This window comes from Pholcus phalangioides, unplaced genomic scaffold (assembly GCF_987345545.1).
Source record: "Pholcus phalangioides strain wild (caught in Gottingen) unplaced genomic scaffold, Ppha-v1.0 ptg000024l_1, whole genome shotgun sequence".
In the NCBI taxonomy this organism is placed as follows: domain Eukaryota; kingdom Metazoa; phylum Arthropoda; class Arachnida; order Araneae; family Pholcidae; genus Pholcus; species Pholcus phalangioides.
This window is the reverse complement of record NW_028301616.1, coordinates 4,780,114-4,792,147: the sequence shown is the minus strand read 5'-3', so window position 1 is coordinate 4,792,147 and position 12,034 is coordinate 4,780,114. Positions and strand designations below refer to the sequence as shown.

Here is a 12,034-nt window from a genome sequence, read left to right as displayed (position 1 = left end):
TAGGGCCTCCTGTTCGGAGCCCCGTATCCCCGTTAAGCCTCCACTGTGTAATTTGGGTAACGCAGTGTGGTTTATTGGCCCTTGGGCTTCATGCATTTTTTTGCCCGCAATGCCTAAAGGGATGAAGGCCGCTGTTCTAGGGCAATGCTTTCCCAAGATTTGGTGCATATGAAATCGGAGAACGGTCCCATGTCCTTGAGTAGGGAACACTAGACCTATTTTTTGTATGCTATCAATCGATGACTTATAGTAAGCCCCTCTTATTGAAATTTCATGGTAAATTCATAACTGCAACAAAAACTAAAAAATAAATATAAGATGGATGCTCAGGGTCCCGGGATAGAGCCCCGTGAGTCTCGCAATAGTGGGAGTCATGCTTCGAGGTGAAAAGTAATCACATAATCAGTAATGACGCCTAATTGGCCCCTCAAGACCCCAAATTTCTCCCTTTCATACATTAAATTGCTATTCGAAAAACACGTGTTTGTTTTAGTGAGTTGTTTCTCCAATGCATTGCCCATAGGCCACACGTGTTCGTCGAAGCATTTTGCTGAGAATTATTTGAAAAAATAGCTATTAAACATTTGAAGACGCGATCACAGAAAATATAATTAATCAAAGCTCTAAGGCAGCTGAGAGGGCCAGTACGGGCTCTTCGTGCCACCCCCCCCCCCCTCTCCGCATACGCCTCTGAATGTACCTCAAAGAATGCTATACATATGAGGGCCGACAAAAAATCAAGGCCCGAATCTAATGAGGAACAGGCCCTGCTGAGAAATAGCTATGCTATATGGAAGTGACATACTTTTGACCAGAAACACTGTGTATTTTATACAAGGGCCCTCCCGACGAGTTCGGGGCTTGGGGCCCAAAGCACTTTTTTGGGGCCCCAGATTTCGTATAATTTGGAAGGGGAAAAGTCAGCATTCAAAAAAGCATAAATAGTTGAGGAATTTACATAAATGTTCAAATCACCTTAATGAAGGATATAACTTTACACAATTTACATAATTTCATAATTATCGATCATTTCGGATTAGTAAGAGAAATAATTTCAGAATTGATTGTAATTCACATTAAAGGGAAAGTGGATGATGAAATAATTTCAGAATCAGTAAAATTTCATTATAAACCAGCAATTTCAAAAATCGAGGGAAATTCATATTTAATCAAAGAAATGATTTCAGATGATTTCAGTGAGAATTCACATTAAACAAAAAGGAATGATTTAAAACTTATGTAATTTTATATTTAACGGGGAAAAAAATATTTGTTATTGGATTAGAAATCGTATTCAAAAATTCAGAATCGAATAGAATTTTTATTCAATGAAAAAAATTGTTTCAGACTCGATAAAAAAAATCATAATTAGTGGTTTCATAATCAATGAAAAAATCAAATGAATGAATAATCAATCTTCAAATGTTTGATGACGGATATGGTTTCAGAATCGCTTAAAACTCATATTTAACGAAAAGAAATGATTTCAGCATCAATGAAAATAAATTCATATTTAATCAAAAAATAAATTTCAGAATCGATTACACATTTCGTATTTTATTAAATTAATTATTTGAGAATCGGTTATAATTAATCTTTAACGGGTTCAGAATCGATGAAAATTTTTCGTTATTGATTTCAGAATCGATGAAATATCGTCTTTATTGGTTTCAGAATCGATGAACGTTCGTCTTCATTGGTTTCAGAATCGATGAACGTTCGTCTTCATTGGTTTCAGAATCGGTCTTTAACAGTTTTAAAATCGATGAAAATTCGAATTTATTGGCTTCAGAATCGGTGAAATATCCTCTTTAATGGTTTCAGAATCGCTTAAAACTCATATTCATTCAAAAAAAAAAATTCAGAATTGATTACACATTTCATATTTTATTAAATTAATGATTTCAGAATCGATGCAAATTCATATCGACTGAAAGAAATTTGGCTATAAATTCGTATTTATAAAAATTATTACTTCAGCATCGATTAAAATTTTTATTCCACGAAAGAAAATTGTTTCACAATCGATAAAAGTTTATAATTCCTTCAAATAACTGGCCCAACCTTGTTTAAAATTTAAAATTTAGTTTTTAGATTTTGAACTCATTTCTTTCATCGGATATGAAATGTGATTGATTCTGAACTTTCAATTCTTTGATGGAATTATGAACTTTAATCATAAGTTCGCAGGCATAAAGTTTTACAGTAAACATCATTTCAGAGTTAATAAAACCTCATATTTAACGGGAGATAGGATTCCAGTGTTAATAAAAATCCATATTGAACGAAATAGATTATTTCAATAATAATAAAGATTGATAATTAACGAAAAAAGATCAATTCAGGGCTAATAAAAATTCATATCTAACGAAAGAAATTATTACAGCACCGGTGAAAATTCATATTTAACTAAATAAATTATTTAGAAAAAGACGCAAATTCGTACTTAACGAAAAATAAATAATTTCAAAATTCATTAAAATTTTTATTCAATGAAAGAAATTGTCTCCGAACCGATAAAAAAATTCCTATTTAATGAAACAATTGAATAGTAACGAAAGAATGAATCAGTACAATGATGATTATGGCAGATAGAGTCATGTTAATATTCTTGTCGTTGGTGCTTCAATGAGGTGCCGCTCTGAAAAGAAACTGGTTGCCAACTGGACGGTTTAAAACGGCCGCATCGTCGATGAGAAAGAATTTCCAAACTGAATCGTGACACTAATAGGATCTCTTTTAATGAGTTTCATGAGAGAAACGTGACGTCTCGAGCACGAATTGTCCAGTCGGGTCATATTATGGGAGAATAGCCAAGCTATCGGCTTCCCGAAGCGTGAGAACATTCGTCCGTGTTCCGGTCTAATTAAGCGCGTCTCTGTCTCGATGTAGGTCAGTTTAATGTGTCCGAATGCGTTTTCACCAGTAGTGGGTGAGAGACCGCAGTCACTCAGAGTCAAACGAGAGGGTTGACGAACAGTTTTTTCGGTACTCTCAACGCGTTGGTTTTGATAGCCGTGATACACGTACGTATTGATCTTTTTACGCTTATATTGATTTTCTGCGACCTGCTATTTAATCGCGTCATGAAAATCTTTGAAAAGATTTAGAAATTGATGGTGCCGTTAAATTTGCAATTAGTTTAAAAAATTCATAGCAATTGAAGTTCTTTGTATATTCGAATATTGGTTTGAGAAAAAGTTATTCTCACACGTTTTTTTTTTCTGGAAATATAGTTCAAATTTTTGTCGATAGAGTGCGCTGCATGGAAGCAAATCTGAATATAGTATAAGAATCAGAATCTCCTATATAAAATGTAGAATGTACTATTAACAGCTCATTTCTCAATTTTTCTTTTACTGCCGCTTACATAACGTTTCATTATGATGTTGATATTGGTGGATAAAGCACTAAGCACTCTTGGTCAAGTTGTCTTACCTCAGCCACGAATCGCCGGCTGAAGCTTTACGAACGTTCCAAACACGGAGGGGTTCGAAGAAAGGTTCAGGTCTGGAATTACAGTCGAATCCCGTTTTAACGAATACCGTTATAGCGAAAATCTCGTTTTAACGAACACTTTTCTAATCCCTCAAATAAGTTTACATAGGAACAATGCAAACAACCTGAAATTCCTTTATAACGAAATTTCGTTATAACGAAGTGATTTCTCCTGTCTCTTAGAGTTCGTTATAACGGGATTCGACTGTATACGATTTCCTTTCGTACAACGCCCTCTATCGACAAAAGTTGAAACTTTTTTCTTTATCAAACCCCCCCCCCCCTCTTCGTGAGAATGAATTTTTCGCAAACCAACATTCGAAAAGACCAGTTCATTCAATTTTTATTAATTCTATTAATTGATAAAATAATAAGTCCAACTGCAATGACAGTGGCACTTGTTTTATGTCGTTATTTCAGTTTCAAAGTTATTGCTTCTTTTTCTGATTACTCCCGATATTATTAATCAACTAATCCAGCGATTCTCAACCTGTGGGGTGCGCCCCCCTGGGGGGGGGGCGCTAGCATATCGAAAGAAATATGTATTATTTAAAAAAATGATTATTTTACTTTGAAAGGAAAGCAAAGCAAAATGCATTATAAGATAATAAAAAATAAATTTCGCATTTACACTGATATAATACACTTCAAATAGGACTTTATCAGTACTGCACAATGTATTTAATAATTAGAATACCAATATAAATTAAAAACAAGTTCCATTATTTTTAGTGACTCCCTTGACTCCTCCTTTTCCGAAGGAAGGTTCAATATTAGAAATGGACACTCTGAGTTCTTTTTCTATATTTAGTTGAGATCTATATTTTGTCTTCAAAGCAGCCACTGCAGAAAATCCGGTGTCGCAAAGGTAGGATGTTGGAAATGGTAATAGTATACGAAATGCTCTTTCTTTCAGTGCAGAAAACTCATCATCCACCCCTGCCCAAAATTCAAAGAGTGATTTATTACTAAATTGTCTTTTTATTTCGCCACTTGCCGTGAAGTCTATGAAGATTTCTTCTTCAGCAGTTGAGAGATCATGGGGAGTATTTCGAAATAGATCCCTAACCCACTCGTAACTTGCTACCAAGTTGTCGTCAGCAAGAAAATACTTTTTGAAATTCTTTGCCAGCATGGATAAATGATTTTCAATGGTTAGAAAAACCACTTTCACGTGTTGTTCTTCAGCTTTGTAAGTTTTAACACATTCATCCACATTTGCAAACATTTCTAAGTTTTTTTGCTTTAAATTTCTGCTCCCCAATTCTAATTTTCTACAAAAAGCATTAACTTTATCACTTGTATCCAACATATGTGTATTTGCTCCTTGGAGTTGAAGATTCAATTTATTTAATTTATCAAATATGTCTACCAAGTAGCTCAATTTCATCACAAATAAACGATCTCGAAACATCTCGGCTTCCGGTCGGTTTTCCTCTTCTAGAAAAATTGCGATTTCATCTCTTAATTCATAAACACGTTGCAAAAATTTCCCACGTGATAACCATCGCGACTCGCAATAAAATAGTAACGCTGAATGTACTGCACCCATATCTTTACAAAGTGCAGAAAAAATTCTTGATTTTAGGGGTCTCATTTTTATATAATTTACTACAGTCACAACCGTTGTTAGCACGTTATTAAGACCAGGGCTCATTTCTTTGGAAGCCAAAGCTTCTCTATGGATCATGCAATGTGTCCAGACACACTGTGGGGATTTTTGTTTCGCAAGTGCTTGTATACTTTGAAATTTTCCAGACATTGAACGAGCACCATCGGTGCATATTCCAACGCAATTTTTCCACTCTATGTTTGCGTCGTTTATAAAATCATTTAAGATAGCAAATAATGAGAGTTCTGTTGCTTTGAGTTCTATTTATTTGCAGAAAAGTAGTTCTTCTACTGCTGACGTACAATCACAAAATCGAACATAAGCAATGAGATGAGCATCTTTATTGCTATCTATTGCCTCATCAAGCTGAATTGAAAACAATTTGTCACGTAACTTCTCGAAAAGCTGATGCTGTACATCTTCAGCTATATCACCAATTCGACGGGTAACAGTATCATTTGATAGAGGTATGGACTGTAATTGTTTGGCAAAATTATCCCCAAACATAGTTTCTACAATCTCGATTGCAGCTGGCAAAATAAGCTCTTCACCTATGGTGTGAGGCTTTTTACATCTGGCTATTTTATATGAAACTTTGTAAGAGGCAAGTAAAGCTTTTTCATTCACAGACAAAGTTCTCATAAAAAATGATTTTTGCTTTTCATGCGATTTTAATTTCAATTCAAAGAATTCTCGGGGTTTGTTAACGTACTCACCACGAAGCGTTTCCAAATGCCGTTTAAGTTTATTAGGTTTCATGCTGTCTGCTGCCAAAATTTTCGAGCAAATGACACATAAAGGTCTTTCTTCTTCATTTACTTCAGTGCTGGTAAAACCGAAATTTAAGTATTCTTGAGAATATTTTCTTGATTTCATTTTTGGAACCACGCTACTCTGTGCACTTGTCGATGCTTCGTCTACTGCTCACTTGAGCCCACTTAAAAATTTATCCATGTTTCTGTACAAATCTACTGCGGTAATATGTATTTAATATCGTTGTAAACCGTCTACACCTCCTCTAGAATAAAATCACTTGAAATCCATTGTTTTTTTTTTTTTAATTTTAAATAATTTAATTTAATTTTCGTTTAAAATAAGTTGATAAAAGTAATTTTCAGCAAATTATTTGAACGTAATGTTCCATATGAAAGTTCCAAAAATTTCATGGGCGGGAGGTGCCCCCCTGTACTGCACTTGTGGGGGGGGGGGCGATGAAAATTATGATTGAAAATTGGGTCGCAAATACTGAAAGATTGAGAAACGCTGAACTAATCAATTATTTCTGTTCATAACGTAACAAATTCTTTTTTTATGTTCATGACGTTACAAATTTTGTTCCGTGTTTAAGACATCACAAGTATTGTTTCGTATGACAAAACAAATTTTATTCCCCGTTTCTGTCATCACAAATTTTGTTTCCTATTTATGTCTAAAATTGTATTTTGTGTGACGTAAATTATATTTCTTGTTTATGATGTTGAAAATTTTGTTCCGCGTTTATGACGTTACAAATTTTATTTACTGTTTTCCTGTTTATGACGTCACAAATTTTATTTCACTTTTATGACGTCACAAATTTTGTTTCGTGTTTATGACATCGAAAATTTCTCAGATGTTTGTATTTAAGGTCCAAGTATACGAAGTCTAGTATCTTTACGAAGTAGCTGGCTTCGCACATTGCCTAGACTTCAGCCACTTCGCAAATTGACCGACTAGTTGCTGCCGTAAAAATGCTAATCTTTGGACGTGGACCATAAGATATGCATCCTGTGGCGTCATTATCGGTTAATTTTCTAATTATCAATTTTTGTATTAGCTAATCATTTATCTAATTATAGATCATTTACGATTTAGTGAGAAATATTGAAAGTATTTTGTGTTTTTTAAAGAGTTCTTTTTGTTCCCATGCCCAGTTATCTGTAACAGGTTGCTTCAAGCATGCGTGAATGTATCAGTATACACGTTGGCCAGGCAGGCGTTCAGATAGGAAATGCCTGCTGGGAGCTGTACTGCCTCGAGCACGGCATCCAGCCAGACGGCCAGATGCCGAGCGACAAGGTATTGGGCGCCGGTGACGACTCCTTCAGTACTTTCTTCAGCGACACCGGGGCCGGGAGGTACGTACCACGTGCCATCTACGTCGACCTAGAGCCGACGGTCATCGACGAGGTCCGGACCGGGACTTACAGGCATCTCTTCCATCCGGAACAGCTGATCACCGGCAAAGAGGACGCCGCCAACAACTACGCCCGTGGACACTACACGATCGGCAAGGAGATCATCGACCTGGTCCTCGACCGGACGAGGAGGTTGGCCGATATGTGTTCCGGATTGCAAGGGTTCCTGATATTCCACAGCTTCGGGGGCGGGACCGGGTCCGGTTTTGCTTCGTTGCTGATGGAAAGGCTGTCCGTGGAGTACGGGAAGAAGTCGAAGCTAGAGTTCGCCATTTATCCAGCACCGCAGGTATGAAGTTTGACGCCTATTGGGGCCGGTCGCTCACTGGAAGCTACCACGAGCAAAAACAAGTAGCGTTTATGCGCAAGACTATATTAGCGCTACTTTATACACTCTAATTGTTTTCCTTCGTGGTAGTTTCCAGTGGACGACCATCTTCATGGCAAGGCCGCCCTTGCCAGGTGCAGAGCCAGGTGAAAATTAATAATTAATGAAATAAATAATTTCAAAATTGTAATCAAAGAAATCATTTCAAAATTATAATCAAAGAAATCATTTCAAAATTATAATCAAAGAAATCATTTCAAAATTATAATCAAAGAAATCATTTCAAAATTATAATCAAAGAAATCATTTCAAAATTATAATCAAAGAAATCATTTCAAAATTATAATCAAAGAAATCATTTCAAAATTATAATCAAATAAATCATTTCAAAATTATAATCAAATAAATCATTTCAAAATTATAATCAAATAAATCATTTCAAAAATAATGAAAGAAATCATTTCAAAAATAATGAAAGAAATCATTTCAAAAATAATGAAAGAAATCATTTCAAAAATAATGAAAGAAATCATTTCAAAAATAATGAAAGAAATCATTTCAAAAATAATGAAAGAAATAATTCCCCCCCATCACCAATGAAAATTCAGAACTAACGGAAGGAAAAATTCTAAATAGATGAAAATTCTGAATAAATAGAAATTTATAATTAATGAAAATTCAGAATAAATAGAAATGTATAATTAATGAAAATTCAGAACTAACAGAAGAAAAAGTTCTAGAATCGATGAAAATTCGGAATTGATGAAAGAGAATTGCAGAATGGATGAAAAATTAAAATTAATGAAATTAATAATTATGCTATTGTTGAATTAACGGTATAAAAAAAATCCCAAAATTTACGGAAACATACAATTAATGAAATTAATAATTCTTCCACTGATGAAAATTAGGAATTAACGGTATAAATATTCCCAGAATTGATGAAAAATTAGCGTTAACGAAAGAAATAATTCCAGCGTTGATGAAAATTCAGTATTAAAGAAATAAATCAGTCTGTCATCGATGAACATTCACAATCAACAGTTTAAAAAAAATTTCAGGATTGATGAAAATTCAGAATTAATGAAAGAAATAATTACATATGGCGAAAATTAAAAATTAATGAAAAATTATGAAAATTCAGAGTTATCGGGAAAAAAATTCCAGAATTTTAGAAAAATTAGAATTAATTAAAGAAATAATTCCAATGTTGATGAAAATTCAGAATTAACGGTATAAAAAGTCCCAGAAATTATGAATATTCAGAATTAATGAAAAAAATAATTCCAGAATTGAGGAAAATTAATAGTTAATGAAATTAGTTTTGCCATGAATGAAAATCCAGAATTAATGAAAGAAATGATACCATCATTGATGAAAATTCATTGTTAAAGAATAGATAATTCTATTGATGAAAATTCAAAATTAATGGTATAAAAAAATCCCAGAAATTATGAAAATTAAGAATTAATGAAAAAAGTAATTCTAGAATTGAAAAAAATTAAGAATTGATGGAAGAAATAATTCCAGAATTGAAGAAAATTAGTAGTTAATGAAATTAATAATTTTGCTATGAATGAAAATTGTAAATTAATGAAAAATCAGAATTAATGAAAGAAATGTCTTTAGCATTGATGGAAATTACTTTAAGTCATAATTTGTCGACGTTGTCCTACAAATCCTTGATCTACCCCTCCCTACAGGTATCAACAGCTGTTGTCGAGCCATACAATTCCATACTGACCACCCACACGACACTGGAGCATTCCGACTGCGCTTTCATGGTCGACAACGAAGCCATCTTCGACATATGCCGCCGAAACTTGGACATCGAGAGACCGACCTACACGAACCTGAACCGACTGATCGGTCAGATCGTCTCGTCGATCACGGCCTCGCTGAGGTTCGACGGGGCGTTAAACGTCGACCTGACAGAGTTCCAGACCAATCTAGTCCCATATCCTCGGATCCACTTCCCGCTGGTCACTTACGCGCCAGTCATGTCCGCCGAGAAGGCCTACCACGAACAGCTGACAGTCGCCGAGATCACGAACTCGTGCTTCGAACCTGCCAATCAGATGGTCAAATGCGACCCGCGCAACGGCAAGTACATGGCTTGCTGTTTGCTGTACAGGGGTGACGTCGTACCGAAGGACGTGAACGCGGCGATAGCAACTATCAAGACCAAGAGATCCATCCAATTTGTGGATTGGTGTCCTACTGGATTCAAGGTAAACAAACCGATTCCTCATTCCTTACACCTGTAGCCATAGGCGCATTTATGGTTTTGCCGCCTGCGGGCTAAAAAACTAATATTTGCCGCCCTTCTAGTCTAATTTTCTTGACTACTTCAATTCGCTAAATTGTGCAATAACCCCCGCTTGGCCTTCCTCCACTCCTGCAAGTACACCTGTGTTTCTAAGTCGCTTTTTTGGTCACTCCCATGCGCACACGCTCTTTACGTCACTCATTTAGTAATTCACACGCTTGCACACTGTTTTGATCACTCACATGTTCGCACACTGTTTTGATCACTCACATGTTCGCACATTGTTTTGATCACTCACATGCTCGCGCACTGTTTTGGTCACTCTAGGTGACTCTTACGATTGCTCACTGGCATGGTTCTTTGCTGGGTCACTCTTTTGATCATTTACACGTTTACACATGCTCTGAAAATATATTCAAATGATCAAATGACCATATTCCTTGAGAATAATACGGTATACTGGTATTTTAAACTGGATAAAATACGGGACATCGCCGATTGTAATCAAATACGTTGCCAGAAATAGGAACAATCACCAATTGTTATTAAAGTTGCTGAAAAACTGTGTAAAAAAACGTTGAACCTGACAAATATATTCAAATATATATCTGAGGTGAATATTCATATTTTTTACAATAGTTATCATAATATAAATTGTATATTATGAAAAAAACACTTTGTATTCACGACTTTAGTAAATAGTGAAAATACAAATAAACTTGAAAAAGGATGAATGCATAAAAAGAATCGAAACAACCAAAATTACAAGAATGTTCCGTAATACGGGACACAAGTGGTCCGTCAATTTGTTTCAGACATTTTACTGGTCCTTGGACTTCTTCAGAAAGGTTGAGAAACGGTACAATACAGTATTATTTTACGTGAGAAACACGTGAATGGACTGAAACTTGTGCTGCCATCTATCAAATAAAAACTGTTGTAATTCTTCGATTGAAATTAGCAACCAGTTTTTGATTGATCTGCCACCTGGGAAAAACAAATGCAATATTAGTTTATATTTTATAGGCAATAATATTTGTTGAATTATCAAGTTTTGCAAGGATGACGTCACTCTCCGCTTACCATACGAAATTTTTAACAACTGGCAGTTGCGAAGATGAATTTTGTGGAAAGAGAAAATTCAACTGTGTCTTTGCGGGGAATCGGACCCACGCCCTTAGACTTTGTTACAAAAGCAACGAGTATCTGAATCTTTCCTTGGAGCTCGTGTGCACTGAACGGGACCGCACATGGACGGCCGGACCTGACTCTGAGAGATTCGTTGCCTTTGTAGTGTAGCGTGTTCTCCCAGGACGTGGGTTCGATTCCCTGCATAGGGAGCTGAATTTTCTCTTTCCAAAAAAAAAATTCATCACCGCAACAGCCAGTCGTTAAAAACCCGCCTTCCTGTTATCCAGTTTGCATTGAATCTTGACAACGTTTTCACAAAACATATAATATTAATAGGTGCAGTGATGGTAACCTCTTCCAGCGAAATTTCCCTCAAAAATTTATCTTTTGACTAAATTTTTCCCACCCATTCCCAAAAAATGTGCTGCCATCTAGCGGGAAAAATATATAATCAAGTATTTTACGATAGAAAAGTATTGCACTGCATTAATTTTTTTCAAAAAATTCTTTTGTTTGATGAACTCTCAGAATTCCCCACTTAGGGCAAATTTCGTCCAATTTTTCCCATGACTATGGGAAATTTTCTACGAGTTGCCATTACTGACGGAATAGGTATACATGTTTGAGTAGAGTATTATTGATACTATTTTACAGCACACAAATAACAACTGTTAAAACTTTGAAACAAATTTGATAATTGAACTAATATTATTTGCTCATAAAATATTTTCTGATATCACATAAAATATTATTTTTTATTTAGGTTTTTTTTATTAATCAAGAACCAGTCATCAATTTCATTCGAAGAATCATAACTATTTTATTTGATAGGTGGCAGCAGAAGTTCCAGTGCAAAGCTGTTTCTCCTCAACACCATACTTACAGCAGTAGTTCTAAGCCTTTTTTAGCCCATGGCCTCCTTTGGACCATATTTATTTATCGTTGCCGCCTGCCTTACCCACGGTCCCTACCTTCATCCAGGAGCGAGACGCTTTCTACATATCAAATTGAATTTAGTC

The 12,034-nt window shown here is 35.3% G+C and overlaps 2 protein-coding genes across 4 annotated transcripts in view; one reads left to right on the top strand and one right to left on the bottom strand.

Annotated features, from left to right (window-relative positions):
• The window catches only part of LOC149068613 (tubulin alpha chain, testis-specific-like), an 80,730-nt gene that overhangs the window by 60,716 nt on the left and 7,980 nt on the right, over positions 1-12,034 (top strand). For 2 of the 3 annotated variants that reach the window (XM_089250379.1, XM_089250377.1), the window contains exons 2-3: positions 7,024-7,576; positions 9,319-9,846. In XM_089250379.1, coding sequence (XP_089106505.1) covers positions 7,049-7,576; positions 9,319-9,846 — 1,056 coding nt within the window. In that variant the 5' untranslated portion in view covers positions 7,024-7,048. Of the gene's footprint in view, positions 1-2,947; positions 3,027-7,023; positions 7,577-9,318; positions 9,847-12,034 lie in introns of those variants that run through there. The other variant, XM_089250378.1, reaches the window with a different exon arrangement.
• Positions 5,375-5,752, bottom strand: LOC149068614 (protein ZBED8L-like). Its single transcript, XM_089251161.1, has one exon. It carries the CDS (start codon positions 5,750-5,752, stop codon positions 5,375-5,377), a length of 378 nt encoding a protein of 125 aa, XP_089107287.1.

What these genes read in the sequence shown, in the direction of transcription:
- LOC149068614 (XM_089251161.1), bottom strand. Translation starts at nt 5,752, where the DNA reads ATGAGAACTTTGTCTGTGAATGAAAAAGCTTTACTTGCCTCTTACAAA.